At 38.6% G+C, this 27,397-nt stretch overlaps 3 protein-coding genes across 5 annotated transcripts in view; 1 reads left to right on the plus strand and 2 right to left on the minus strand.

Annotated features, from left to right (window-relative positions):
* Positions 1-142, minus strand: part of chd2 (chromodomain helicase DNA binding protein 2) — a 28,720-nt gene extending 28,578 nt beyond the window's left edge. For both annotated transcript variants that reach the window (XM_008412361.3, XM_008412360.3), the window contains exon 1: positions 1-142. The gene's annotated coding sequence lies outside the window, so the exon portion shown is untranslated.
* fam174b (family with sequence similarity 174 member B) lies at positions 109-12,360 on the plus strand. Of its 2 annotated transcripts, XM_008412359.3 has the most exons (4): positions 109-210; positions 6,631-7,281; positions 8,238-8,369; positions 9,225-12,360. In XM_008412359.3, exons 2-4 carry the CDS (start codon positions 7,007-7,009, stop codon positions 9,226-9,228), a joined length of 411 nt encoding a protein of 136 aa, XP_008410581.1. In that variant the 5' UTR covers positions 109-210; positions 6,631-7,006; the 3' UTR covers positions 9,229-12,360. The 2 variants fall into 2 exon arrangements, with proteins under 2 accessions (XP_008410581.1, XP_008410580.1); XM_008412358.3 differs by lacking the exon at positions 9,225-12,360 and having other exon boundaries at positions 8,238-8,403.
* On the minus strand, positions 11,933-25,998 carry st8sia2 (ST8 alpha-N-acetyl-neuraminide alpha-2,8-sialyltransferase 2). Its single transcript, XM_017305224.2, has 6 exons — positions 25,168-25,998; positions 23,581-23,637; positions 21,800-21,934; positions 21,446-21,703; positions 19,407-19,700; positions 11,933-16,158 (listed from the first exon to the last, which is right to left on the minus strand). Exons 1-6 carry the CDS (start codon positions 25,263-25,265, stop codon positions 15,852-15,854), a joined length of 1,149 nt encoding a protein of 382 aa, XP_017160713.1. The 5' UTR covers positions 25,266-25,998; the 3' UTR covers positions 11,933-15,851.
* Between the last annotated feature and the right edge of the window lie 1,399 nt (positions 25,999-27,397).

The raw sequence follows: 27,397 nt of genomic DNA on the forward strand, positions 1-27,397 counted from the left end.
CAATTTCATCATCCGTGGCTACCCCCCATCGTCTAACGCCGCCACCGTCGCATTTAGGGGAGATTTTCGTCGTTTTGGTGGGGTTTTGACCTGCGCCGTCGCCCTCTTCATGTTGCCCGTCCTTCGCACCTCGCTTCTCTGCTGTGTCTGTCCTCTCCGCCTCTGCCTGCGATCATATCCTTCAACGGCTCTGCCCACTTTCCTCTCAACGTAAGCCAAACTTCACTTCCTCTACAGCCCCATCCAGACAGCTGGGGCAACCCAAGTAACCGGAGAAAGGCCAGAAAAACTAGCATTTAATGACCATGGACAAGTTTAATATTTTCTTTAGAAACATTCGTACTAACATGAAAACCTATAACAACGAATATGTTGTTTTTTTTCTGTTTGATTTTTTTTTTTTTTGTCGAAAAATCTCTTCGCACCCAAACTGTAAAGGCAAAATTAAGTTTAACTGGGTTTGAGTAAATTGATTTTCTCACCAGAGGCCAATAAAGAAAAGATAAACCAAAAATAGTAAAGTATTAAATTAAAGTGCAACTCATTTTAGTCTTTTGGTCATAACCAGAGTATAATAAATTTGAATTTGGTGTAACATTCTTTTCACATAGGTGTAAATATAAAATCTGTAAGGAGTAAGCAGAAATTTGGCCCATTTTCAGATATTCTGAGACCTTCCACATCTGAATTTGCACTATAGCAAATGACATCACTGCTCATTTGTGGCTGGATGGGTGCTTACTGATACTCTGAACACATCATAATAAAAAAGACTTTACTTACCATAATAATTAATATTTTTGTTTTATATGGTATTGTTTTGTGGTTAAAAAATATATGTGAGAGTCAATATTTTAATTGCATTTTTAATATAGGACCAGTACAATAATTTGACTGATGAATTTAAAAAAGTCAGAAATGCAGTGAACTCACTCATGGTCAGTGAGTGAGTTCACTGCAGTTGGCAACCTTGCCCAAGGTTGCCAACTACCTCTATCTCACTCTTTTGCTCTGCCTAGGTAATTCTCATGACAAATCAATAAGTGGCTTGCACTCAAACTTTGCAGTTTTGGTTGTTTTGTACCTTAATACCTTTCTAACATTTTTCAGGTATAAAATGGTATGGTCCTCTGTGGGTTGTCGAACACCTACCATGACTTAGTTTGTTCATGCCAAAGTAAAAAAACACACACACATTGACACATAATGATTTATGAGTGGGAGTCATAATCTCTCATGTTTGATATCAGTCCTTTTTTCTGAACAGGGATCAGAACTAAAACAAATGGAAGAATGGAAGGAGAGTTTCAAATTTTGCTTTCAAATGGTAATGTCCAATTGAATTATTACAATTTTTCACCCAGAATCATAACAATATTTAACCACAACAAAAAAATAATTCCATATATCACTTGTTTAAGTACATTGTTATAAAATATTTTTGTTTCTAAGTACGGAATGGATGTATGGATGGAAAGAAATTGCATGGAATGATACAAAACAGAGATTTAAGAAAAGACAGAAATTAATAATTTTTTTGTATGGGATTTTGTAAACAATCTCCTTATGCAAATTTTAATTTAATAGATATAAAAAGATTAAACTTCCTTCCACATGAACATGAAACTGTGATCCAAAGTAAATAGGGGAGATTGCATTCACAAGAAAATGAATTCTAAATGTTTTAGTTGAAACCTGTTTGGGGCTGATCAGAACTTGCTTTCAGTAACTTTGTTTGAACTGAATATGCAGGAACTAGGGGCTGTTTTTTCCTGACTGAATAAAAAAGAGGGCTAGAGAACCTGAAAATAGCCATGCAATCGATATCCAGGGCAGTCACGGATTTGGAGGGGTGGTACTTGGACAGTCCAGACTACTATTTTGGTAATGAGCCTCAGTTCTACCTACATAGTGATGAATTTAGTCAGGTATCTCTAGATGCTGCAGCAGTAGAATGGATTCAGATTTTGCTCTCTCTTTAAAACTATCCCAGCCCTTTAGTTGTTAGGGTATTGTGTCCTGCATGTCTTCTTGGCCATAACCATGTCTTTTGTTTTATTGGGGGTAAAGAGAGATTTGCTCACTAGATTTCTTACTTCTATATGCTTCTTATTAGTGACTCACTCGAGTTATATTGAGTTATATAGGATGAGGTTTTCCACGGTCATTTAAATTTGAGAGGACACCTTTTGGTATGTGGTGACCCAGAAAAATTGTGATTTTTAAAGAGCAAATGAAAATATGCACCTTAACACTGACATTTGTCTCTTCAGTAAAACCATGTAATATATATTCAGCTGTTTTTAAAACAAAGTATTGACAATATCAACTATGATTTACTAAGCCACCTTTGGGATTTTTTTTTTTTACATCTTTATTCCAGTTTCAGGTTGTATTTTACTTCTCAGTCTCATGACTGCATGAGCTGTCCAAGCTGAAATGTTGACAAGTTTGACTAAGGTGATCCTGGGCCTTACTTTATGATTTCTTTTTGAATAGTTTTGCCACCATACAGATTTCAAAACCAATGTAACACCAGTTCCTAGTGGCTCTCTGGGATGGCATTGTTGATGCCATCCGGTGCTTGGAAGAAGATGCAGCATCAACATTTTATTTAGGGAAATATTAAAGCTGTTGTTTTGAAATACATGTTCATATTTGCAGGTGCATAATCTGTGAAAGTAGAATTAAGAGTTGTGTGCTATAAAGAAAATCAATAAATCACACAAAGGATAAAATTCTCTCTTCTTGTGTTATGGCAGACTTCATCAATCTTAGCCTTTCAGGGAGAAACTCTGCACTGTCCTATAAAAAAGAAAAACCCAAAACTTGGTTAACTTTGGCTGATCAGTCAGTGCAGCCTTTGTTCAGCAGTCTATGAAGGCCCCAGGAATGTACTCCTCCCCCATCACTGGCCAATGAGAGTCACATGAATCAGAGCGCATGCTCCTCACGGTGGAAGATTTCTTTAAAAAGATCCACAGCCTAGCAACAGCAGCACCCTGCAAAATCAGAACAAATCCTGACACCATTAGTTATATGAGTACTGCTACTAACTGAGAGCTTGGATGTATAAAGTGACTTCAGGTTTCACCAACTTGTCTACAAGAACATCTGAAATTGTTATGTTGGAGATATAAAATTGAACTACCTGATAGTAAAGCAATGTTTCTTCTTAGGAACATGTTTTGATTTTAATTCAGGGTTGTTATGAGTCCTGAGGGACATTATGCTGCATTTTTGTGTGGATGGATGTTTCTGGATGGACACATTTTCTACTGTGCAGTTGATGCAGCTCTTAAAGTCATATAGTGGAAGCTTGTACATTCAATCTTTTGAAGAAATAGACTTAATCTGATCATTGCCACAAAAGAAACTTTGTGGACTTCAGCTTTACAACCACTGTGTGAACCTTGGTATTCACGTGGCTCAGCAGCACATGCTGCTACTTACAGGGAAACACTTTTTTTTTTTTTTTTTTTACTGGAAAGGATGGCGGAACTGCAGTCGTTTTATCTCTACTACAGCTCTGAACTCGGTTGCAAAAGGGCGTGCCTTGCATAGCCTGCTGAAAATACGAAAGACAACAGGAAGGTTTGCTTTCTTGGGCGTTTAGGTTGACTGTTTCACCCTGCAAACATTTCTTGCCGTCTCAAAACATGCATGACTAATTTTTTTTTCAATAAGCCATTGAAGTCATAAAACATCTTTAGATTTTTTTTTTAACTGATTTAAAACAAGAGTGTCAAAATGAACAAAATCAAAACGTCTGTGTTATTTAATGTACTGAGTAATGTTGAACTGAGCTATTACTGGCTTTACTGCTCAACTACGACAGGATCGGTGCCTTTACAACCAAGTATAAGCCAACTAAAGTGAACAAAGCAAGACACCACCAGCTACATTTGTCCTGATGAGGCACAGCTTTGTGACAACCTGCTCAGTAGTGTGTGTAAAAAAACACCCTGACCTTGTGAGGCTAGTACTCTTTTATACCTGTGAAAGTGTACGGTAGGACATGGCACCAAGATGTTAGTTTGGGTCTTCATGGATCAGACTCACATCCAACTGATGCTTCATTGCATTATGATATGGAAACTTTGGAGGTAAAAACAGCAGGTTATATTTTTGGTTGTGCCCCTTGTACAACCATTGAGCTACTTTTTAAAGTAAGGGGCAGGCCACCGTCATCAGGAAATACTGTTTACGTGAAAGGGTGTGGATGTTCTGCAACGATACACAGGTATGTGTCAAACCAACATCCGATGTTTGTTATAAGCATCGCGCTACTTCTGCCACCCAACATTCTTCCCATACCTGGCTATTCATGTGGTATAAAATAAATTGCGAATAATCATTTCACCCCACCTTCTTCCATCGCCCTGTGCTCTAGCTCTGATGCTCGTACACTCATTGATAGCGCTTTCAGTGGTGCACAGGGTTAAGGGCTGCAACCTGATGGGTCTTCAGTCCTAATTGGAACAAAGTGTGATGCAGTATGTAATTTGACTCCTTTCTGTCAGAAGCAGCATTAACTTCTTGTCTTATGACTAAAGGCCATACTTCATTTAATAAAAAAAATGCATGAGTAATCTTGACCTCCTTCCCCCCTCCATGACCCTCTCTGTTCACCACTAGTCTTTTTGTGATAGGAACTGACAAGTGGAGAACAAAAGAGCTGTAGTTTTGGAGATGCTATGATCCTCACACTTGTTCTGTCTACATAACCCGCCCACTAAAAGGTGATGCGATAAAAAGATCGTTATCATTTACCTCACCTATTATTAGTTATAGTGTTAATCAGTGTATATTGGATAAAACTGAATCAAATATCACCACAACAATGACAATGGCTTATACAAATGGCTTAAGATAAGGGGTCTTTAACTAGGGGTAACAAGTACCTCTGCTTGTGGTTTTTGGGCTGCCTTTAGAAGTATCAGAAGAAATGTCATTATTTATTGAACAGGTTGTTGGAAACAAATTAACTGTGATGTAGACCTGATATCTATACACTGTACTTTGAAATCCTAATATTTATAGAACTTTTTTATAAATTAAAAACAAGTAAATAAATAAATAGGAACCATTATCAAAGATGATGGATGTGTATATTTGCAGGGGTTTTATTCTAAAATCTAAAGAATTAATAATATTAAAGCCTTTCAGAAAACTGCAACTTTAGCAAATTTATTGTTATTTTTCATTATTGCAGTTTTGGAAGGTCAACTTCCTTATAAATGTTCAAAGTCCATGTATACAGGTTGTATTATTATTTTGTGCTGCCACCTGGTGGCCTTGGTTAAAAAAACTCCATTTGGATTAAATAGCGATCCAAATAGAACTCCAAATAAGCTTCTTGCTTATTTGGAATTAAGCAAGAAGCACGTTACGCTAATCTGAAAATTGCATAGATAGTTTGGATAAGACAAAACATCTTATCCAACAAGCTGTGACGGTTAGTATTAACGGGAATGTTACTGAAAAGTGAGATGCAAGTGTAAGTGTAATAAATACAAAATATGTCTCCTCTATCACTGTTTACCAATAGTCGCAGGTCAATTGTTAGACCTGTATCGGTCTTTTGTAGACACCGGTCTATGATTTCCTCTAATTTAATAAAAGGATTTCACTATCGTGAACTGAAAGTCTTCCCTGGGAAGCAGTGTTGCTCTCTGCTCGCTAATGGTTACACTGTTGGTGCATTCAAATGCTGTCGGAAATTTCTAAAAGGCCTGTCAACCTTTTTTATACACTGCTCAAAGAAATAAAGGGAACACTTAAACAACACAATATAACTCCAAGTAAATCAAACTTCTGTGAAATCATACTGTCCACTTAGGAAGCAACACTGATTGATATATATATATATATATATATATATATATATATATATATATATATATATATATATATATATATATATATATATATATATATATATATATATATATATATGTGAGGACCAGGGTTGAGAAACATTGCTTTGTTTTGTTTAAGTGCGAGGAACCACACATTTTTAACAAAATGATGTTGAAATTATTTCAGCTGTCCCTCAGAATCCATTTGAAATTAATATAACTTTACTTCTTTCAGTTGAATAAAGTTTGTTGGAATTTATAATTGGTAATCTACAACTATCTGTTTACCCGAACTATAAACATGGCATGTTAAGAGGCCTGTTAATTTTATCAATCAGAAATTACAGCTGGTTGAAGACTTAACATTTATCTTGTCACCACACAGAAAGCAAGATGACAGGGAAAGCGCAAAAAACCAAACAATAATCTCTTGGTTTGTATCAGGATCAACTGTTTTGAAAGACATGACAACAGCTCTATTTCAGGTTCTCATCTGCAGGTGAATACCTATGCCAACAGTTTTAAAAAAAAGTTTTGTTTTAGTTAGAGCATTTTAAGCTTGAAAGAACATTTGGAGTGGGAAAAGCTAGAAAATAATGAATATTGTCTCATTGTATCAGGTTTGATCCAAAATGGGAAAATCCAGGTCCTATTTTAAGAAATGTTTTCTTAAAAGCATTCAACCTTTTGTAAATATAGAAATTTCCAAGTGTTATTTGTTGTTTTAGGCTTTAAATCAACCAAAACTCTGCTCTGTGTGGCTAAGCAGGAGTTGGGATGTACGTGACCGACCTGAAGGCAGCACCAGCCCACATAACTCTCCTCTTCAGCACCGGGAGCAGAGGGCCAGCCCGCAGAGCTCTTCCGGAGGCGGATAATCCCCTCATCTCTACTCGCAGTTCGAGAAGGGATTTGCTATAACTCACCTACAGGAAGACACCTTCCGGAAGCTCATGCAAGTTACGACTTAGAGAGAAGCCTGGACCTGCGCACAAATGGATTTTTGCGTCTCACCTTGCGCGTTTTGGTGTATATAGATAATCTGATGAGTGTATAATGTAGCAGCTGCTGCTTGCGGGGGGAAAAACCAAAAACAAACTATTGAAGCCTCTGCTACGCATATAAATATTAATCATTTCGGCAGCATGTTTGTGACGCACAGTCTTGCTTTAACTTTTATTGCGGCGGCTCTCTGTCTGATCAGTGGCGAGCCGAATTCTTCATCTGCGACGCAGAATTCAACATCCACGTCCATCATCCTCGGTCACGATGAACTGACGAGTAAAAACGACACGCACGGTGCCGTGGGATCCCGGATCTCACCTCTGATGACTTACCTGCCAACTCTGAAAAACGTGGTTATTTTCATCTGCGTGTTGACAGCTGTCCTCATCACATGCCTGGTCATCAAAGTGATAAGGTAAGCTTCTCCCAAACCATTTCTGAGGCTTAGAGGGATTGTTTTCATTGTGATAACCTGGTATTATTGTGACTGTTTTATATCCTCTGGGATATAATGTGGATGAGGAACGGGGGATTTTTAAATCAATTGTTAAATCAAAAGAAAAGCATGACAGAGAACTGTTTGTCATGTAATGGAGTACACTGTTGCTTAACATGCAGCTCTTGCAAATTCATACGTTTGTAGTCATTAGGATATTTGCACTGTGTTATGTAAACGGTAATAAAGGAAAAACAATTCTAAAGTAATAAAACACAACATAAAATTAGTAATTAAAGTGAAAGTATAATAATGCAATCAATAAACCGTTTTTCTCTTTACATACAAATGAACAAAAATATGTAATAAACATTGAATAGTAATAATTTCCAATTTCATATTGCAGATAATGTAGATTTGTGTGGTTCTGCATTAATATAAGAATAAACAGACTGATATTAAGCTGGTTAGATCCTGCAGCAGACAGTTTACTTTAATCAGTCAGTCAACCAAACTTAATTTGGACTTTTCAATGAGTGTAAGACAAAGAGCTCTGCAGAGGTTAAAAACAGATAAACTCTCATAAAGACGCAATAAAGGTGATCAAACTATAAGTAAACAAACAAACAAAAATCTGAGATAAACACCAGAGATACTAAAACATACAGACTACTCTAAAGTCTGAAACCTAAATGATTCACGGAACAGGATGAATCAAATTTTAAGCAGTTTTAAAACTGTACCCCTCTATACTTTGAGATTTCTTAAAAAGGTCAATAGATTTTTTTGGTTCATAACTTGCTACTACAATTTGCTAATGCCGGCTTAGGAAACTGAATGGTTGGGTAAGAAGGTGATTATCTGGTTTTATATAAACAGATGCTCTGACTACCTTTAGTGCTCTAAGTCCCTCTCACATGTTTTCTGTCACATAGGTCTGGCCGAAAAATCAGGAAAACGAGAAAATACGACATCATTACCACACCGGCGGAGCGGGTGGAGATGGCCCCTCTGAACGAGGAGAATGATGACGAAGACGACTCGACCCTCTTTGATGTCAAATACAGGTCGGTTCCGTGCAGATGATAGGACACATGCATTGTTTCAACATAAAAAAAAAAAAAAACTAGGCAGAAAAATTCCCTAGCTTTTAAATGCACACTCCAAGTTTCAGTTAAGTACAAATTAGCAATTTTCTGAAGACATGCAAAGCTAAGTGAGTTGTTCTGCTAATTTAAGTAAACGAGTAAACAATGAAAGAAAAGTTTGTCACAACTGAGGAGTTTTAGAAGTCACAATCTTTTTTTCCCCAACAAAAATGTGAGAACGCCCCCCCCCCCCAAAAAAAAAAAAACACATCATGCTCCTACAAAGTAAACCTGAAGACAAACCCAGAATAAACTGAAGCTGTATTACTTTTTGCACTTACTTACTTTTTACTAATAGTTCTCTTGTTGTCTTATCACTGTATAAGGTGGAGTTTGCCTACATGTAAAGCAACTCGTACTTCTGCTTTGACTGTGAAAGTTTGCAGATAAAATTCCTGGCATACTGAAACACCTCTACCGCCTCCTTTTGTTACTCTGGATCATTTTAATTACGCCGAGGACGTTTGGAAAAGTAATATAGCCCCCGGCAACAATTAAAGTCAGCGCTTTTTAACATGCACTCAAATAAACATGCTTCTTTTGAAGTTTTGGTTCAGCTCTGCTGTTGACTTTAGGTTTCACCCTTCCGCGCTTTCAATTGTTCCTCAGCTAGCACACACAAATTCACTTCCTTAAAGGAAGATATGACGTCCTGTTTACCTGACATTCCTGACTTCCAAATCAGACGGGAGCCTACTTCCTTCTCATCATGCGTTCATGTGTTACAATGAATCAAACCTCCCAGACTAAGAACAGTTTCTCCTCTCATTTCAGGTGAATCCCACGTCGGACAACTGTTGTTTTGGTAACTCCTTTTTTTTTTTTTTTTCCTCCACCTCAACTAAACTTCAGCGATTTTGCCATCCAAGTGTCGTCACGCCAGCGATTCACTCGTGTTTTACCTGCGTTGAAAATGAACAGATGTCATTTGTTTGCTGTCGTGCAAGGATTCTAGATAACATGCTCAGTGTTTCTAAAATAAGACACGTCACATATCCACCAAACTTTAAGTGGTCTGGACAAACAAAATTCTTAATTTTGAATTTAATCCTTGGACGTTCTTTTTAAAACCTGAAGTACGACATGTTAAACTAAGGTGGAGGTCGAAGGAACCAACGTTTTTAAGCATGGCTTGCTGTAACTGGAGGAAAAGTTTATTCATTATCAGTTAACGTTTTAAAAAGATCAGAAGCACAAAATATAAGGCAGGATAGTTGCTTTGTCTATAAACCTCATAAGAGTTTTGTGAGTTTTAGTATCACATTTATTTCTACCGACTAACCACTTTATTGTGCATATGTACTGTTAAAGGCTTACTAACTTTTTCTGTCTGCAGTGTTTGTGTTGTTTCAGATTCAGTTTTAATTTTGCTGCTATGAAGCTGATGTCAGTCAGTGTTGTCAATTTTAACTTAAGAATACTCTCAGGATGTTTCTTTAAATCTGTTTGCTATAAATGTGAATGGAGTACGTTGTCATGAAGCGTGCGGGAAATGCAGCAGGTTCAGCGATTAAACACCATGACAACATGTCGCCAGTGTTACGGAGCCAAACCAAGATGAAGTTTTCTTTATGATCCTAAAATCTGTCATGTTTAGTATGAGATTGCAAAAAAGGTTCTCTCCACTCCTGTTAGCATCAATCATAGGGATGCAAAAAAAAAAAAAAAAGCCTGAAAATGATTGGATCTTGTTCTGCAGCAGCATAATAATCACTTTAGAAAATAAAAATCCTCTCAAACTAAAATTCTTCAGTTTGGGTATACTTTAATAATTTAGCAGAAAAAAAAAAACGTTAAATGTACTGAGAGTAAAATTCATAGCACTACAGAGTAGTTATGGATCTCCCTTGCAGAATTTCACACAATTAAAAAGCTGCTAATTCTTCTTTATGTATTTGGGTCGGAGACATCACACAAGGCGCACGATTAAAGCCAATCAGCTGGCGCCCTTTTTTTTTTAAATGGGTCTTGTGCCATGTGTGACTTGAAATCAGTCAGAGTGGAACTTTTAAATGGTTATCAGAAACTTTAAGCTTCAGTTGGGTGTAAATATGACAAAACATGGGTTTAATTTTCCTCATGACTAGAAAGACAAGACAGCATACGTTTCAAATCAGGCAAATGGGTTTTGATTGTCATAAGTGGACAAATTCCTACAAGATGTTTTATTTTTTCCCGTCAAGAGGGTTCAAGATTATGCTACTGCAAGAAAATGTGACTTCGTTTTAAGGCTTCACTGATAATTATAAAGGTTGCTGCAAATATCTGATCAAAAATGAAGTGTCTCCCTCCTTTGATAGCTATTACTTGAGTTTAATGCGATGGGTTTGTTCTCGTCCATAATTAATGGGCTGTTTGATCAGTTACAGCTTACAGAAACACAAACCAGCTGAAGCTGCTAGCTACACTTGCTTATAAAATTTCCATTTATCCAAAATGCTTTTAGAAACAAAAATACACCTTTAACAAGTAACCTCCTCGAGTTAAAATCCTTGTATATGTTTAATCCAAATGTGCAAAATACACCAAAATCTTTCTCCTCTTTGCACAATATTCAACAAGACTGACTTTGGATACGTTTCTACAGCTGACGTGAGTGTAGGTGACCTTCTGTTTTAATTCAAGCTGTTACTTGATAGCACACCACTCAGCCACCAACATTTCACATCTAACATAACTGCACCGCTTCAGAATTTTGGTCTAATACAAAGAACACCAGAACCAGCCTTTGGCAACGGGAGGCTCAGCTTCTGCTTAGCTGCTCCTAAACCAGTAGGGGGCCCTCTAAAGTGAAAATTGATCTCAAAACTAGACATCCATTATCCAATATGGCTGCCATGCATATGAGATATGCTAAAAATTGCAGGTATAAAGTGTTTGGTTGGAGGGTACAATTTCTAATTGCCAACATATAGTTAGTGTTTGAATGCTTCAAATGGAGATTTATACTGGTAATAGAAGCTACAGCATCACAACTGGTTTCCCACTGCTCTTACAATTGGCAACAACAAAGCCCTCAACTTGACTTTGACATAATTCCTAGATCTAAGCAAATGTTTTATTTGGACGAAGCCTTGGTTTAAATGCTAAAACCTTTTGAGAGTGAAAAAAACAAAAAAGAGCTTCTTTTTGAAGTTGCATTTCTTCAGGATTTAAATAATTACATAAAGAAAAATAGTAGTTTGATGATTATCGTAAGTCAAAGTTTAATGTTGCTGTTCCTTCTAACACAATTGATTTACTTAAGCAAAGTGAACTGGAATGAGGGGCCTAAATCAAATTCTGCTTAGCCCCACTCTAATCTTATTTATTTTTCCTTCAAGAAAATTGTTGACATGTTCAGAGAAAATTTATTCTGTCTTAATCCACATAGGACCAAAAATGTATGCAGAACTATGCTGAATTACTTCTTTAGTCTATCTTTTGTAAACTGCATATTATAATTTCTTGTTTTCCGACAATGTGCATGACCACTTTATATGTTGTTGTTTTTTTTTTGTTTTGAATCATACTCTTCTCCTCCATGACCAGAAATCTGGCGAACAGCTAAATTTCTCTCAGGCTTGTACCACTGCTATTGTCACATAGTCTTTTCTTTTTCATATATACAGTATATCATGTGTGTAAAACTGTGGAAAAATCCTCCTCATGCAGAGATCTTAATTATAGACATTTATTAGTTTTGAGTCATCTGCTACACAAAGTTACTCTTGTTAAAACAAATCAGTTGTAGCTGTGAAGACTTAAAAAAAAAAAGCTGTTTAAATAGTTTTATAAGTTTCTGGAAAACAAGTTTGACACAGATGTTGTGTGTAAAACGGTCGGTTTCCTCAGTTTCCATGTCTTTACAACCCTACTGGAATAAAACCTTTTTTGAAGTGTTGACTCTTTAAAGGGAGAGAGGCTCGAATATTTCCTAGTCTGGATCTTTTGTTACATTCACACTGTCACAACTGAGCAGTCCAAGTGTCCATGAGTCCTACGAAATAGATTACAAAGATTAAAATGTGCACGAGGCAAGACGACCATGCAAAAGATAGTATTTGCTGAGATTCACACAGTAATGCAAAATGACAGACACTGTACATTCAAAACAGAATCTCCACATCATTCAAGGAATAGCAACATGTTAGAAAGTGTTCAAACTGTGGCAAGCTGCAGATTCTGGGTTAATTAACCCTAATAGCGTTGGTTACAGAATGTTTCTATATTTGCCAACCTCAGACAGCCTCTAACAAATAAACCTTTCATTGCTCCAGTCTGCTGACGTCTCTGGTGCAACTTTCATGTCTATTCTTAACTTAATTGGCGGGGTAATAAGGCCAACATGCGAGCGAGCTGTCGCATCTCGTCAAAAACCCTCTAAAAAACAGTTGTTTTTTTTTTTACAGAGAAAAAAATCACATGACTGCGAGCGCATGAGAGGCATCTTGTTGGGCTGCAGAGAAGATCCCGGAATATTTCAGATGCTTCCGCTAATTCTTTTTAATGGGAGCATTTTTGTTGCAGCAAAATACACAAATTGATTACCGGGAATACAAAAAAACAGCTCCTAGAAACCTTTTGCTGAAGCGGAACATCAGGGGAAGTACAAAAGTATTAATCAAGCCACAAAATGTTGTCTTGGCTTTACAGCCGTTACAATAAATACTTGGTGACGTAAAGAACGTGTCAGCCCTCAATTCAGAACTTTTTTGCGTATTTGTGTGTATACAGTCTGTTTACTTCTTTATAGAAATCTCAAGACAATTATAGATGCAGTGGGGAGTGTACATCCCTCACATTGGTCTTGATTTCCATTAATTCTGGACTATTGATTTATTTAAAGAGCTCTTTTTGCAGGGTGAAACATTTATACAACACAATTTTGATAAGGTCAAAAAAAAAAAAAAAAGAATTTTTCCACACCACTTTACTGTGAATTCTCTTCAGTCAGAGTAAGGGACATTAATGTCAAATCACCAACTATAAGTGGTAAAAACTTGGACGGTCATGTACACAAATACTACAGTGACCAAGCACACATCAAAACTGGTATTGGAATGAATAAAATTGGCTAAAATTAAGCTTATGGAATGACTTAAACTTCAGCCAATTAGTTGATTTAAAATGTAACTTATTTTACAATTGATTAGTTTTATATAAACAATTCTAAATTGTTTATCTAACATTTCTGAATTTGTTAGATAAATTTCTTATTTCTGCTAAGCTACTCTAAAAGTTTCCTGATGGCTAAAAAAAAGGAATTTGGTCATTCAGTACCTTGTTGGGATTTCAGATTGGTGGGTTATTCTTGATATAGTAGTGGGTGTATATATTTGAGCCAGTATGTATACTTATGACCATGTATCAATTATAGAAAATCCATAAACAAAATAAGGTGTGCACCTAATTATATTTTATCATAGTTGGATGATGTATAATCACTCCACCCTGAAAATAACTGTTTAAATAATAATAATCTGACGTTCTTGAAAACTATCAGTTTCTATTAGCAGTAACGTTTTATTTGAAGGGGGGTGAATAAGACTGACATGACACTGTCATAAACACCTGTCATGAACATGAATAAGCCTTCATGAATATTTATGACTGTTGTCATAAAGCATAATTCGGTAAATTATGACACTTTTAATACAAAGTTGACATTATTCAAAATGTCTTTGTTATGACAACTTGACATTAACCAAGAAATCATTACTGTTTAAACTTTACCTTTAATAAGGTAAAGTTTATTACCTTATTAAAGGTAATAAACCTTTAATAAGATTTATTAGGTAAAAAAGTTACCTAATTTTTAAAGTGCAATCAATAATACTTTTATAACAAATTTATATCAGTAATGATATCTTGGTTAATGTCAAGTTGTCATAACAAAAACATTTTGAATAATGTCAACTTTGTATTAAAAGTGTCATAATTTACCAAATGACGCTTTATGACAACAGTCATAAATATTCATGAAGGCTTATTCATGTTCATGACAGGAGTTATGCCATGTTTATGAAAGTGTCGTGTCAGTCTTATTCACCCCCTTCAAATAAAGTGTTACCCTATTAGCTTCTGGCCAAGGCTGTATGTAAGACCCTTTCTGATCCTGAAACTTTGTATTTACAAACATGTAGGTAGGTGGTCCTTTTAATACACTGGCATTTTTTTGATTATAGGCACAGAACAGTGTCAGCTACAATTAAATATGCTAATAAATCTATCATTCTCTATAAATACTGGTTTAATATTAATCAAAAGTCCCTATACAAGAAAAAGTCACATCCATTTAAAAAAAAAAAGAAAAAAACACTACCTCAAGATCACAATGCTCTACCTTGTTTGAGTGTTATTGCACTGAACATCTTCAGTTACAGCTTAATTTAAAGCACATTCTTGTGGCTCACTTACTGTCAGAAAGTCACTGATACATTCATTTTTAAAATGCTGAGCGCTTCCTTCTTAACAGCAAACAACTTCCTGTACTCGCACATCTCACATGTCCAGTGCAGAAACTTCGAGGGAACTCTGCAAAATGAGTTTAGTGCTGGCTGAGCAAACATTCATATGTGAACAGCTGGCACACCGCTACTTTATCCTCACGGGCGGTGCACACAACACCGCATGCTTCCATTCAGTCGTTTGGTTCTCAAGGCAACCTCGACAAATGTCGGCTCCAGTTCACTGGGGGTCACTGGAATTTAAGGTGCTTTATGTGAAGTTAGAAAAGCACAAAAAAAAGAATCTCAAAGTCATTTCACTTCTTTAAGAATGATAGAAACAAAGCAGCTCAGATTGGAACTTTGTACATTCTTGTCCCTGATTATTCAGTGCTTCCATCTTGTGGCCCAACGAGACATCGCAAGAGCCACCAAGCAGCCACTCATCATGCGGCGAACATGCCAGAGTTAAGATCACAGATTTAATGGAGCCCATCAGATTATGAACTACTTGGCATTAAAATGACCCCTTAGTAATTCTGTCATGCCTCTGCTTTCATTTTTTTTCTTTAAATATCTATTTTACAAACAGTGTTGTATAAATTCAGCACCGCAGGGTACAAGTGACAGATTTTCCCTGTGTGCAGGTACCTGCTGTGTTACAATACAAACAGTTGACTTTAAAATGGAATTAGAGTCATTTTTCTTGGAAACAGCAGGAAAATAGCCCATTTTTGTGTCTTCTCCGAACCTGTAGCCCCAGGTATAAAACACAAACCATCTGCTGCATTTTGTGGAAGCTCACAAATAAACCCCCAAGAGATATCGGTTGCCATAGAAATCTCATTAAAGGTAAAATACGCTTAATGAGCCAATACAAAAGGCTGTAATTGACAGTGTTCCCATTCAATTCTTCCTTCAAGTTTTATCAGAAAAAAAGCAGTTAACATTTTGCCCAGTCAGAATCATGGCTTCAGCTGAGATCTTTCTGTGCTCCTTGGTCCAGATCACAGCTTCCCGTGTGGAGCCGCAGCGCCCCCTGTCTGTGCAAAGTGCTCAAGGTCCTGAACTCCAGGGGCATGGTGTGAGGACTGGAGCTGGATGTGTACTCGTACTTCAGAGTATCGTAGTAGTGGTATTTGACTGGCCTGCCCTGTGGGCCGAGAGGAAATGGCCAGAAGCCGTAGAGGTGGATCTCCTCACAGAAGCGGGTGGCCATCGTGTACATGAGGAGGCCGGTGGTGGGACGCTTGATGTGGACGTTGTTGGTGAGCCAGTACCTGTTAACATGAGCGGCCGTTAGTTGCGGGAAGCAAAAGGAAAAACGGAGTATTCATTCGAGTTTAACTTATCTGCTTGAAAGTTAGCACAAAGGTCTCCAAACGTACATTTTGATATTTGTAATCGCTGCTCCATGGATGTTAAGATAAATTTAAAGATAAAAGGTTAAACTGCTAAAACTTACAGTATTTTAAGCCTTTTGTTTTTCTTTTAACTACGGATGTTCCAATAGAAAAAAAATACTAATGAAACTCAACACATAATGCTTGGTTTTTTGAACATCTGTGATTTCATGTCTGCAGACAAATTAAAACATTTAAATAAAAACTCTTATGTACCTCATAAAGTATTTAGCTTTTTTGCATGACAAATTAGACCACAAACCTTTAGTCATTTTGGTACACTTGTTCTTTAAGCTTGGCTACGGAAAGCAAGTATTTTCTAAGAGACCCATTGAAATATTGTGTGCCTAGTTCATATTTAAACAGTTAAACAAAAAAATCCAGATTAAACTTGAAGGTTTTAGTTCAAGTGGTAAAACGTTTGTACATCACTCATAAAGAGTCTGGGTTTTCCCCCGCTGACTCCATCACTGCTACTGTGAGTTTGTGTTGCTATTGAGCCTTCAGACTCTCAAAATAGAGACCATTTCGGCTGCTGCAGCTCTCTGTCTGCCATGTAGAAGGGGCTTTGTTTTAAAAAAGCAACTCGAAACAAGGCTTTTCTGGTTTATTGCAGACCTTTTGAAAGTGACATGTATTGTTTTTTAACAAGCCTGAAGTAATGCCTAATGAATTTCATTAGTGCAAATGGTGAGTTATTGAAGGGGAATTCTGAGGTGATTTCACTTAATAATTTTTAATTCAAAAATTTTTTGTTTGCATTTCTTTTCTCTATAAAATAAACATTGGAGGTGTTTTGCACCACTGCTGATTCCATCATTAGACGAGCTTCGCTCTGATAGTGATATTCTACATCCTTCCCTCTGCGGCAGCAGCTTTAACGACAGAAGGTCCCGTGGCCTTTACCTTCATTTTCCCTTCTTTAAATGAAAAAGCCCATTCGTCTAGCCTTGATGCTATCATCGCCCTCTTAAGCTCTCCCAGAAGTCTCTCCACACAATTTTAAAATGTTAATATTCAGAATAGTTAATTGCTTTTGCACCATAATTACTCAGAAAAAATTTACTTTTAGTGAACAAGTTGGTGAAGTTAACAGCAACTCATTTTAATGCTGAGATGTGAGGAGGCCAAATGTTGCAGCAAAAAAACGAATTTCGCTGTAAGAGCAGGGAGCAGAAAGCCCCGGCTTGTTTTTTTTTTTTTTTATGCTTTTGCAATACAGAGAGTTAGTTGGAGCAGACAAAATGGCATCATTTGGTCACTGACCAGCAGAGGAGGTTAGGCATTTAACAAGGCTGGATTGATTCAGAGCAGAGTCTTGCCGAATAAAAGAGCCAAGAGCGGAAGAAAACAATTGCTGCGGGGGAAACAAACCAGGAAACAAACAGGTGTAGAAAAAAGGGTCTGCACTCAAATGGCAGCTATGAATTAATTGATTAAATTGATGGGCTAAGAAAAGCTTAACTGGATTTAAAATGTCCATTCTAATCCCTCCGAAAGCTACTGCTAACAGAAAAAAACACTAATTCATTAATAACTTAAAACTAATCTTTTTAGAAGCAACACATACACAAACACAAAGCAATAGGGCTGAAAAACGGATTGCAGCTGCAGCTCAGTGAAACAGGAACGTGAAAAGCCAACTGTCTGCTGCTTGCTTCCTCGGTGTGAACTGGACAGACAACATGAGGTCTATCTGTCAAAAGCTTTCATCCCGCATCTCTTGCCGGTTGCCTGGCAATCTCCCAGTGACGACAGGACCCACTGCATCCTGCTGTTTTTTTTTCCACCAAGATAAAGTCAGAGCATCTGAGTGCTTTGCCTCTGTGGAAATCACCGGTGCTGCGCTTCAGCCCGCATTTCACAAAACCTGACCCAACTTTAACACAGCAAGGCGCATATTTATGCTTTGATTTAGACTGCCTAGATTGAATCTTTCAAGCTCAATCAAGATTTTGGGTTTATGAGTGAAAATGTGCAACTCTGAAAGCATTTTCCGTACAGTGGACTTTCACGATAGGTTGGACAAACTCCTCCACCTTGATGGTGGTTTGTAATTGTGCCGTCAGCCAAAATTTTTGTTTGTGACAAATCAAGTTCTGGCTCTTGAGGATGTTTTGGAGAAGCAGTACAGATTTGATGGGTATTCAGTTAGCTGCCATCTGTTATTTGACCACTGGGTGTCACTAAATCTAACAGATTATTGCTTCAAGGGAATTAGACATTTGGAGTATTTCTGTTTATTTTCCATGTGTCTTGTCTAGGTATTTCAGGTATGGCACATAGAGAAGTTGGTCACCTTCATGTGCCACAAGAAAACTGAGGTCTTAAGACAAAATGACATCAAATCTGCATCCAACATTTCAACCTCAGTTCTGTAATAGTAACCTGCGTTTGTATGACCTTCGACCGTTTGGATTATTGGTGTCGGTGTGTGTATGAGGTGGGTGAGCGTTTGTTTGGAAATAAGTGCGTTTGTGTTGAGTATGTGGGCGAGTTTGCCAGCGGTAGGTGCACAGCTGTTAGCGTGGCGAGAATGAAGGGTGTGTACACATGTATGCCACACTTTTCAGATATTCAATGTAAAAAAAAAACTTTAAATCATGAATTATTTTCTTTATGTTTCACAATACTGCACCTTCCTATTGCATATAATCCCATTAAAATATACGGAGGTTTATGGTTGTGGCATGAGAAAATAATTTGAATATTTTTGTGAGTTAAACTAGTGGTGATGGTAAAAAAAAACTTATGTTCCAAATGACAGGTTTTGTCTGTTGACTGCCTGCAAGTTCCGGATTGAAACACACCATAAGCAGAAAAATCAATTTCTTCAAGGGTACAGAAAATAGGCATGCTGCACCAAATGTCAAACGTCTTTGAACAACAGGGACATTAACAACGACAAACAGAAGACTGATTTTATAGGAAACAAATATAACCAGAGGAGTTGGAGCCAAGATAAAGAAAAGAGACGGCTTCCTCTCTGAGTGTCTCTGATGATGAGCTGTGAGCTTAAAAATAGCCACCTGGGCCTGCAGATTAAGAGTTTGCCAACACCCCTGATTATGCTGCTCACAGGTGCTCCCGCGAAACGCAGCAGCTGTGCTCGCATCTCATCTTACCCTCGGACAGCGTGGAGCAGACGCAGCGACGGGAACGCCGTGCGCACGTCCACAGTATGCACCAGGATGAGGCGGAGGGCCCACTCCACACGCTCCTCCCCGCCCTTCGCCATGAAGGCCGGGATCCACAGAACGCTGCCGCTGAGGTTCTGCAGGCGCCGCAGGAAGCGGTCCTTCCACTCGTCGCTGACCAGGTCCTGGAAGGCCCGCTGCACCACCGAGGGGTTCATGGTCACCAGGTTGGTCCGCCGGCCCACGTCCTGAGAATACTCCTCCACGGGGGCCAGGTTGCACCTTAAAACAAGAAGCAAAAAGCTGATTCTCTTTGACTGTAAATGGAGTCAGACTCAAAAAGCTTTTCAAGGTTATAGTGAAAGCTTTTTTTATTTTTTATTTTTTGCTCATTTCCCTCCAATTTGTGCTACAGAAGAGCAAACGAGCTGGCGTCTTCTCTGAGGAAAATGCCAGAACTCTAAACTGGTTATTATCTCAGTGGGTAAATGATGTAATTAGTCGTAGCTGCCAGCCACAACTCTGAGGCTGGTGTTTTTCTCACCTTTTGATTTCCGTGGTGTGCAATCATAGCAAAATGTGCTCCAGGTGACACCTACTGTGGCAAAAACTGACACAAGGTAGTCATTTGAGCATAAATGTTTCTGTGCGTATCTGTGTGCAGCCGAGTCTGACAGCGGGAAACGTTACATCGCGTCAACAGGGAGCGAGGAAACTGCAGAAATGACCAGATTAAATCAAAAGCAAGTCTAAGCAAACAGACACTTACAGGCTCACATCATTTAGATTCAAATAAAACGGTTTCATATCTTGGTTTGTATAATGTTTCTCCTGATGGGCTTGCTTTGAGGAGTCAGTTGCTTTTGCAAATGCAAGCAGGTTTTTCGGAGTAACTATAACCATAACTATGCAAGATGACTACACAAAGCTCTCCAGTCGATATCCAATCGTAACCCTAACCCATGGTGGGCTGAGGAGGGTTTGCACAGGAAATATTCTCACAGTCCTAAAATTGAGATTTTGGAAGTCTCATCACAGTTCAAATATTTTAATTTTGATTTATTTCAATTTAACCAATCTATGATTTGTTTTCATCTTCTTACTCTACAATGTAGCAACTGTAAAACGTATCGACATGTAGGAGAAGCATTAAGATTTATGCAGAAATATTCAAAAACAAGAGATTTTAAATAAATAAAATGTTTTTTAACAGCAAACATTTAGGTAGTCTTGTACCGTTTCAAGCCTGCTTAGCATTCAACCAGGCATCTTGTTGAGTGAGAAATTTGTATGCAAACACTGTTGCTGCTCTGTACCTGATACCTCAACCATCAACCTACTTTGTGGAAACCAAGCGAAGGCAGAGACCTATATTTAGCTGAGACATTATCTTGTCATCTCATGTGTGAGTGCCAAACCAAATTCCTAAGCTCTTCAAAATGACACGTTTCCTGTTCGCCGCTTTCAGCCAATGATTACTGCAGAGATTTGATATTATTATCATGCAGCTGGAGAATAACCATGACCCATCCACATCAGCACGCATATACAGGCAGCGGAGCCAGTTTCTGCACACGGAAAACGTGCACTCAGAATCCGAAGCGGTCATTTCTGCTCGCTTCTCTATTTATGCACCATCATTATAAGTGGCTGATTTATGAGAGGGAGTTTTTTGCTACCTCCGCATGTTCCGTTAGATCCGATCTAACTCTGTCCAGAATCACTTTTTCTTTTTTGTATCTGCTGTTGCAGCAAAGCTGAAAACAGGTGTATTTTTCTTCCAGAGGCAGCTGGGAATGGTGATACATAAATCACACAAACACACAACAGGCTGATGGCTTCACAAACACAGCCCTGATTGGAAATCAGAGCAGGAAAAGAAGCAGGAAAGAGTCATAAGAGTTTCCCAGAGAAGCACATTGTGCGACTGGAGGACTGAAAACTATTTAACAAGTGTATTTTATCCATATTTGAGTTAATGTCATTTTAGCTTAAAAAAAACCAACAAAAAAACACGATCTACCCACCTGATAACGAAATCATGAGAGTCGATTTCTGATCCGCAGCTGCTGTTCAGCAGGATCCCAGAGTTCCCCACGATGGCGCAGCGCCTGTGATACTGGTTTTTCATCGGCGATGCGGTTGGCAACAGACGATAGAGATTCTCCGAGATGTTTGTGGTGCTTTGACGATCAAACACGTAGTGGATGATGTCTCCTGGCTTCAGCGTGCCCTTTAGAATTGAGATGTCTCTCTCTGGGTCGAGGAATCTGAGGATATTCTTTCTGCGAATGGGAGAATACAAGGCCTTCCTTGCTTGAAAGGCTAAAAGTCTCAGAGGACCTTGAAGAGGCAAGTCGTGACGCGGGACCAGAACCTACCTGATGAGGTTGGAGAGCGTCTTGTTGAAGGCCCAGCTGTTTGATGAGTGTTTGGTGGTGGCGTTACAGGTTGGAGCATGAGGATATTTGGCGATTGCTGTTGTCGCAGTCGGATCCGTGTGTGCCGCCGCCTTTCTAAGTTAAAGGAAGAAAGGAGAACAATGACCTTTAAGTCTGATAACTGAGTCTGGTTATTCTGTCCAAATTATGCAGCTGTTCTTTATCGTCACAGGCCCAAAACAGGTCTTCGTGTTGGACAAAACATTAAATAGTGATAAAATATATTTTTGCGTACCCTGTATTTTCTTGAAATCTCCTTCTTGCTTTGGTTTTATAGCTTTTATAGAGTGCAGAAATATTAACCCAAATCTGAGGCTCTTTCTCTCTTGTTGTGCCATGAGTAGGCTTAGTCATCGTTTTGTTTAAAACAGACCTTACTTTAAATGAAGCACAATCACATTCAGAGAAGCTGCCACAGCGGGATATCTGGTATGCAGTATGTTTTTTTTTTTTCAAATAAGCATTTGGGAATTTTTCTTTTAGCTCCTTTGAGGAGATTCATAAAGTTCAAGCATATTTGTTTAGTTTATTCTTGGAATTTCTACCACTTAATATGTCTGAATATTGATAGCAGTCAGTTTATGTGGCCCTAACACATTCGTGGAGATATTGATTTTAATTCAGCTGTGTAACTAACACTGAAGTGTTGCTGTATGAAACGCTGCAGAGTTTATTCAGCATTATTCTTCCTGCAGATGTATCTCATTGACAGTGCTGCGTGACACATAGCTGGATATTTTTATCAGCTGCCTTAAAAACTTACGACACACCCACTGTCAATGACTCACCGTGTTATCAAGGCTGCAAAGGACTCTTAAACATCACACACACGCACACGAGCGCGCGCACGCACACACACGCACACACACACACACACACACACACACCAGCACGCACACACACACACACACGCACGCACACACGCACACACACACGCACACACGCACAGACACACACACACACACACGCATGCACGCACACACGCACACACACAGACCATTTGGCTCCCAGCTGGTGGTCAACTGGTATGTGAGCATCTGCAGTTCAATAAACTAGAATATCCTTTAAAAATTAAATGATTTAGATCAGTTCAGAAAGAGACACACATATTCAAGCTTTTATTTGCTCTTATGTTGGTGGGTATCATTCATAGCAAATGAAAACCTAAAATTCTGTTTCTCATCAAATTTAAATATATCAAAATAGATAAATCGAAAATGCGACAGTAAAAATGATTTTTCTCCCTTGACTCAAAAAAGATGTTTTGTTGTCTGTGGTTCAGTAACGCAAATAATGTAATAATTGTGGCCCATGTTCTGGATATGTTTGTGTGTCTCTCCAACTATAGTTCTTGCTTTGTGAATATATCCTGAACACATGAGGTGACTTTGCTTTACAATCCTCTCAAGCTTGCAGCTGTCTCTGCTGCTTGTGCACCTTTTCTACCACACGTTTTACCTTCCACTAAACTTTCACGGGTATGCTGACACGTAGTCAGCTTCTTTGGCAATGAACTTTTGTGGCTTAACTTTCATAGTGGTGGGTGCTGGTTAGTTTTCACCCAAATTTTCTGTTAGCTATAACATGTTTCTGCACAAAAAATACATTTGACCTCATATAATCTTCACATTAACCAAGAAACAACATTTTGGGTTTTCTTTGGCTGTAAGTTGTCATCATTCAAGTAAAGATAAATAATGTAAAAAGATAATATTTCTGACCTGTGAGGTTTTGGGACGAGCTGGTATACGTTGGTTTTCTTCGTGAGCCCAATATTTCTGAGGGTGGGAAAGAGATTCAGACTGAATAACAATTCACTCCAGGCAGCTCATATTCACACTTTTACATCCAAGGTCTTGACTGGATTCAGCATTTACTGCTTCTGAAGTGAGAGTGAAAGTGAAAAGAACTCTTCTGGGTTTCATTTCACTTTGAGAAACCCACTGTGAGCCCATTTGCTGATGTAATAAGGAGAAATCTGGCCTTAATGGAGCCTTATTAGAGTTGAGGGGAGGTTTTCTTTTCACAGGGAAGTGAGCAGGCTTTCTCCAGGGACCCTAAACACATCCTCCATCATGCATTTACTGTAAATATGCAGCATGTGCACTCAGGTTTTCCACCATCAGGCACTTCTGAAAACCATGACCTTGATCACGTCTGACAAATTCATGTCAGTCTGACAGAATCAGTCTAAATGCAGGAGTGATGAACTCCCTGATCGTTTTTTCCAGTCCTGGTGGCCTATAAACGATCTACTATTAAGCTGAATTTATGCAGAGCTGGTTCTGGTTCTTCTCCCTCAGTGAATCACAGACCAATGTGACCTCATTACAAAATGAGCCACAGCCGGGTAATTATGTTATAAACAAGAAATGCTCTTGCTGAAGGGAAAAGAAAATGTGAGGAATAGAAAGTGTCACACAGAAAGTAAATGGGATAAATAATTTTTGGTCAAGTGTTGCACAAGGGTTTTTGTTATTATTATTATTATTATTATTATTATTATTATTATTATTATTATTATTATTATTATTATTTATGACCACCAAAACAATAATAGAAAAAGATTTCTTGCAGGCCAAGTGCATGGGGGGAAAACATGGATGTGATCTGGAATGATTATACTGCACTGCTCAGAATTTCAAAGTCTAACAGTGAAAAGAAAATAAGAAAACGTTTTTTTATATTTTGCAGTCTGGTTTTCCTTCCTCTTCAACGTCTCTCTCTCTCTCATACACACACACACACACACACACACACACACACACACACACACACACACCCACACACACACACACACACACACACACACACACATACACACACACACACACACGCACGCACACACACACACACACACACACACACACACACACACACGCCCGCACACATGCAGTTTCTCAATTTCAAAGCCTCTATGCACACTCGTATAGTGGAAATGTATCCTACATCCCGCGTGCTGCAAGACAAATAGCCAAATCCTAGGAGACCCGATCAGGCAGGCAGGGGGCGGGCTGCTGTAGGAGCAGCTGCACACCACTGTTACAAATCTGGGGGGACGAGGGGGGGAAGCTCAAAATTTAACTCCAAACTTCAGTCAGTTCGTGAAAGTAACTCGCTTTGTGAGTGTTGTTGATTTTTTTCTCCCCCATCTAATACCACTCGCTTTTCTCCTCTCATTGATTCTTCCTCCATGCATCCCAGATGGATTAAATCTAACCTGACGGACTGCAAACAATAGGCACACACACACACACACACACAGAGAGGGGATACGCTGATTGGATGAATTACGCCGGGTTACTTACGCGCTTTCTTTTTCCACTTCTGCAATATCATCAATTATCAAAAGCACAACCAGCAGCGTTAGAAAGCCGAACAGCAGAGAGCGGAATACAGGCGGCATGACTGAGGGGAGGTGGGCTGCAGCCGCCGGCCCGGGAGTCCCTCTTCCTCTCCTTCTTTCCTTCCTTCCTTCCTTCCTTCCAGCGAGCTCCGCGTTACATCCACCTCCGTTTAGTTCCCATTTGTTAACCCAGGACCCTCTCTGTCATATTTTTTCCCCTCTCTCTCTCTCTCTCTCTCTCTCTCTCTCTCTCTCTCTTTGTTCTTATCGGACACTCCCCTGAGTGAGACGTGGTCCTCCTCTCTCCTCCGATCCTCCTCTTCCTCCTCGGATGTTGTGCGCTTCTGTCTTCCGACGGGGCGATGTGCCGCTGCAGTCTCCCGTTGTCTCAATTCCCCCAGTGAAACTTTGAAAGCGTGCACCTACACAGCTCTCAGCCGGAGCTGCGAGACCACATGCAGCCTTAAAGGCGCAGAGGACGGACAAAAAATAAATAAAAATATATATAAAAATAAAAAAAATACAAGCAGATATATAAACCTCTCCATTCACACCTCCAGCTTTTTGCATAAGAGGTCGAAAATGTGTCAGTGACTGTGACTGTTTCACTTAAAGTTAAATAACAAAACATGATGTTTAGCTAAAGTTTAGCTAACTGTTTAGCTAAAGTTTTTATTTAGCCATGCAAAATGAATCTGCCTAACCTCAATATATTATTACATTGACTAATTATAGTCAATATAATTAACCGTCTGTAGTGGAGAGCAAATTGTGTTTAGAAATAGATCAAAAATCTTAAACAGTATCTTCCAATATTGACCCAGCATCCTTGTTAACACCATTGGTCTGTCTCATCCTAAAACCATATTCACATAGACACATGGCAGACATTTGTCCATGGTTATTCAGGGAAAAGGAATACATTTTTGGTCAAAACAAATCTACAGTGACAGTGTTCCCTGCTTTCACCATCCATGCATACATTATCTGATGAGTTCAATTGAGCAGGCAGCCGGGGTAAAGGTCTGATTTACATAAACTGAAAAGTGCAGCTGGCAAGACACATAATGAGCTGCATCCAGGTGAGAAAATCTGAAACTATCATCCTTCTCATGCATTATATGTAAATTTGTGTCAACTCGCTTCTGGAATTTTGCCTAAATTTGCAGCTCACATTTATATCCTCTTTAAAGTTTCTGATTTGTGTGAAGGATGTTAAATTCTCAGTTTGTCACCATTTTATTTTTCTTCAACAGTCGCTGAAACGTGGGGACAAACAAACGGCACCCGGCGAGACAGCAGTCAATGGACCCCAGAGTCGATTTACTGCTTCGTATTCTCCTGCTCTGCTTGTGTCACAATTTATCTCAATAAAGCACTCTTTAGGCTAATTGACAGCTTTCGAGCCGTGACTGCAGCTGTTTCTGTTTGGACTGGTGGATTTATTTTGTGCGTTTTTGACTTTCAACAAGGACACCTCAAAGCTGCGTTCTGTGCGTGTGTATCACAGAGTATTGTCAGCAGACTGGGGATGCTTCTTTTGTCTTCATGAAGAGTGTCATTGGTCTATAATTAGACTTCACAAGCTGCCGAGGACAAAACAGACACAGATATACGAATGGAATCACACTGCACTTTAAAGCATCTTCTATTTACACTCGGAAAGGCCCAGAAATTATAGTATTTATTACAAGATGTTGTTTTAACGGGAGTCTTTTTTAGATGAATGAATAAATGACATAGGCTACACTGATTATTAACTGATGTGGTAGTTTTACTTAAGTCACATTTTTTTTTGCATTTCATTTTGTCATCTTGATCATATTCTCATAAACATCAGTGACTAAAACCCCTGCTCCCCCGCAATGCCCCACAAGGAATAGCTTAGATTTTGCTGTGCAATATTTGGGATGTCATTCCCAAATATTACAGGGATGTCTGTAATATTTGGGAATATACAGACATCATAATACTTCAGGGATGTCATTTCTTTAAAATTTAAAGTTAAACATTCTCAGACAAATCTTTAGATTCAATGCACATAAAGTGCCCAAACACGGTGTAAACCAATCGGTCAAAGAGTGACCACAGAGGCAAAGACTCAGTTAATAACAAAATGACAGGCGTTAAAGTTGAAAGCCACATTGACTGGCTTCTAGAAAAGGTTGAATACTAAAGGGAAAGCAAGGTTC

Source organism: Poecilia reticulata, chromosome 6 (genome assembly GCF_904066995.2).
Source record: "Poecilia reticulata chromosome 6, P_reticulata-male-v2, whole genome shotgun sequence".
NCBI lineage: Eukaryota > Metazoa > Chordata > Actinopteri > Cyprinodontiformes > Poeciliidae > Poecilia > Poecilia reticulata.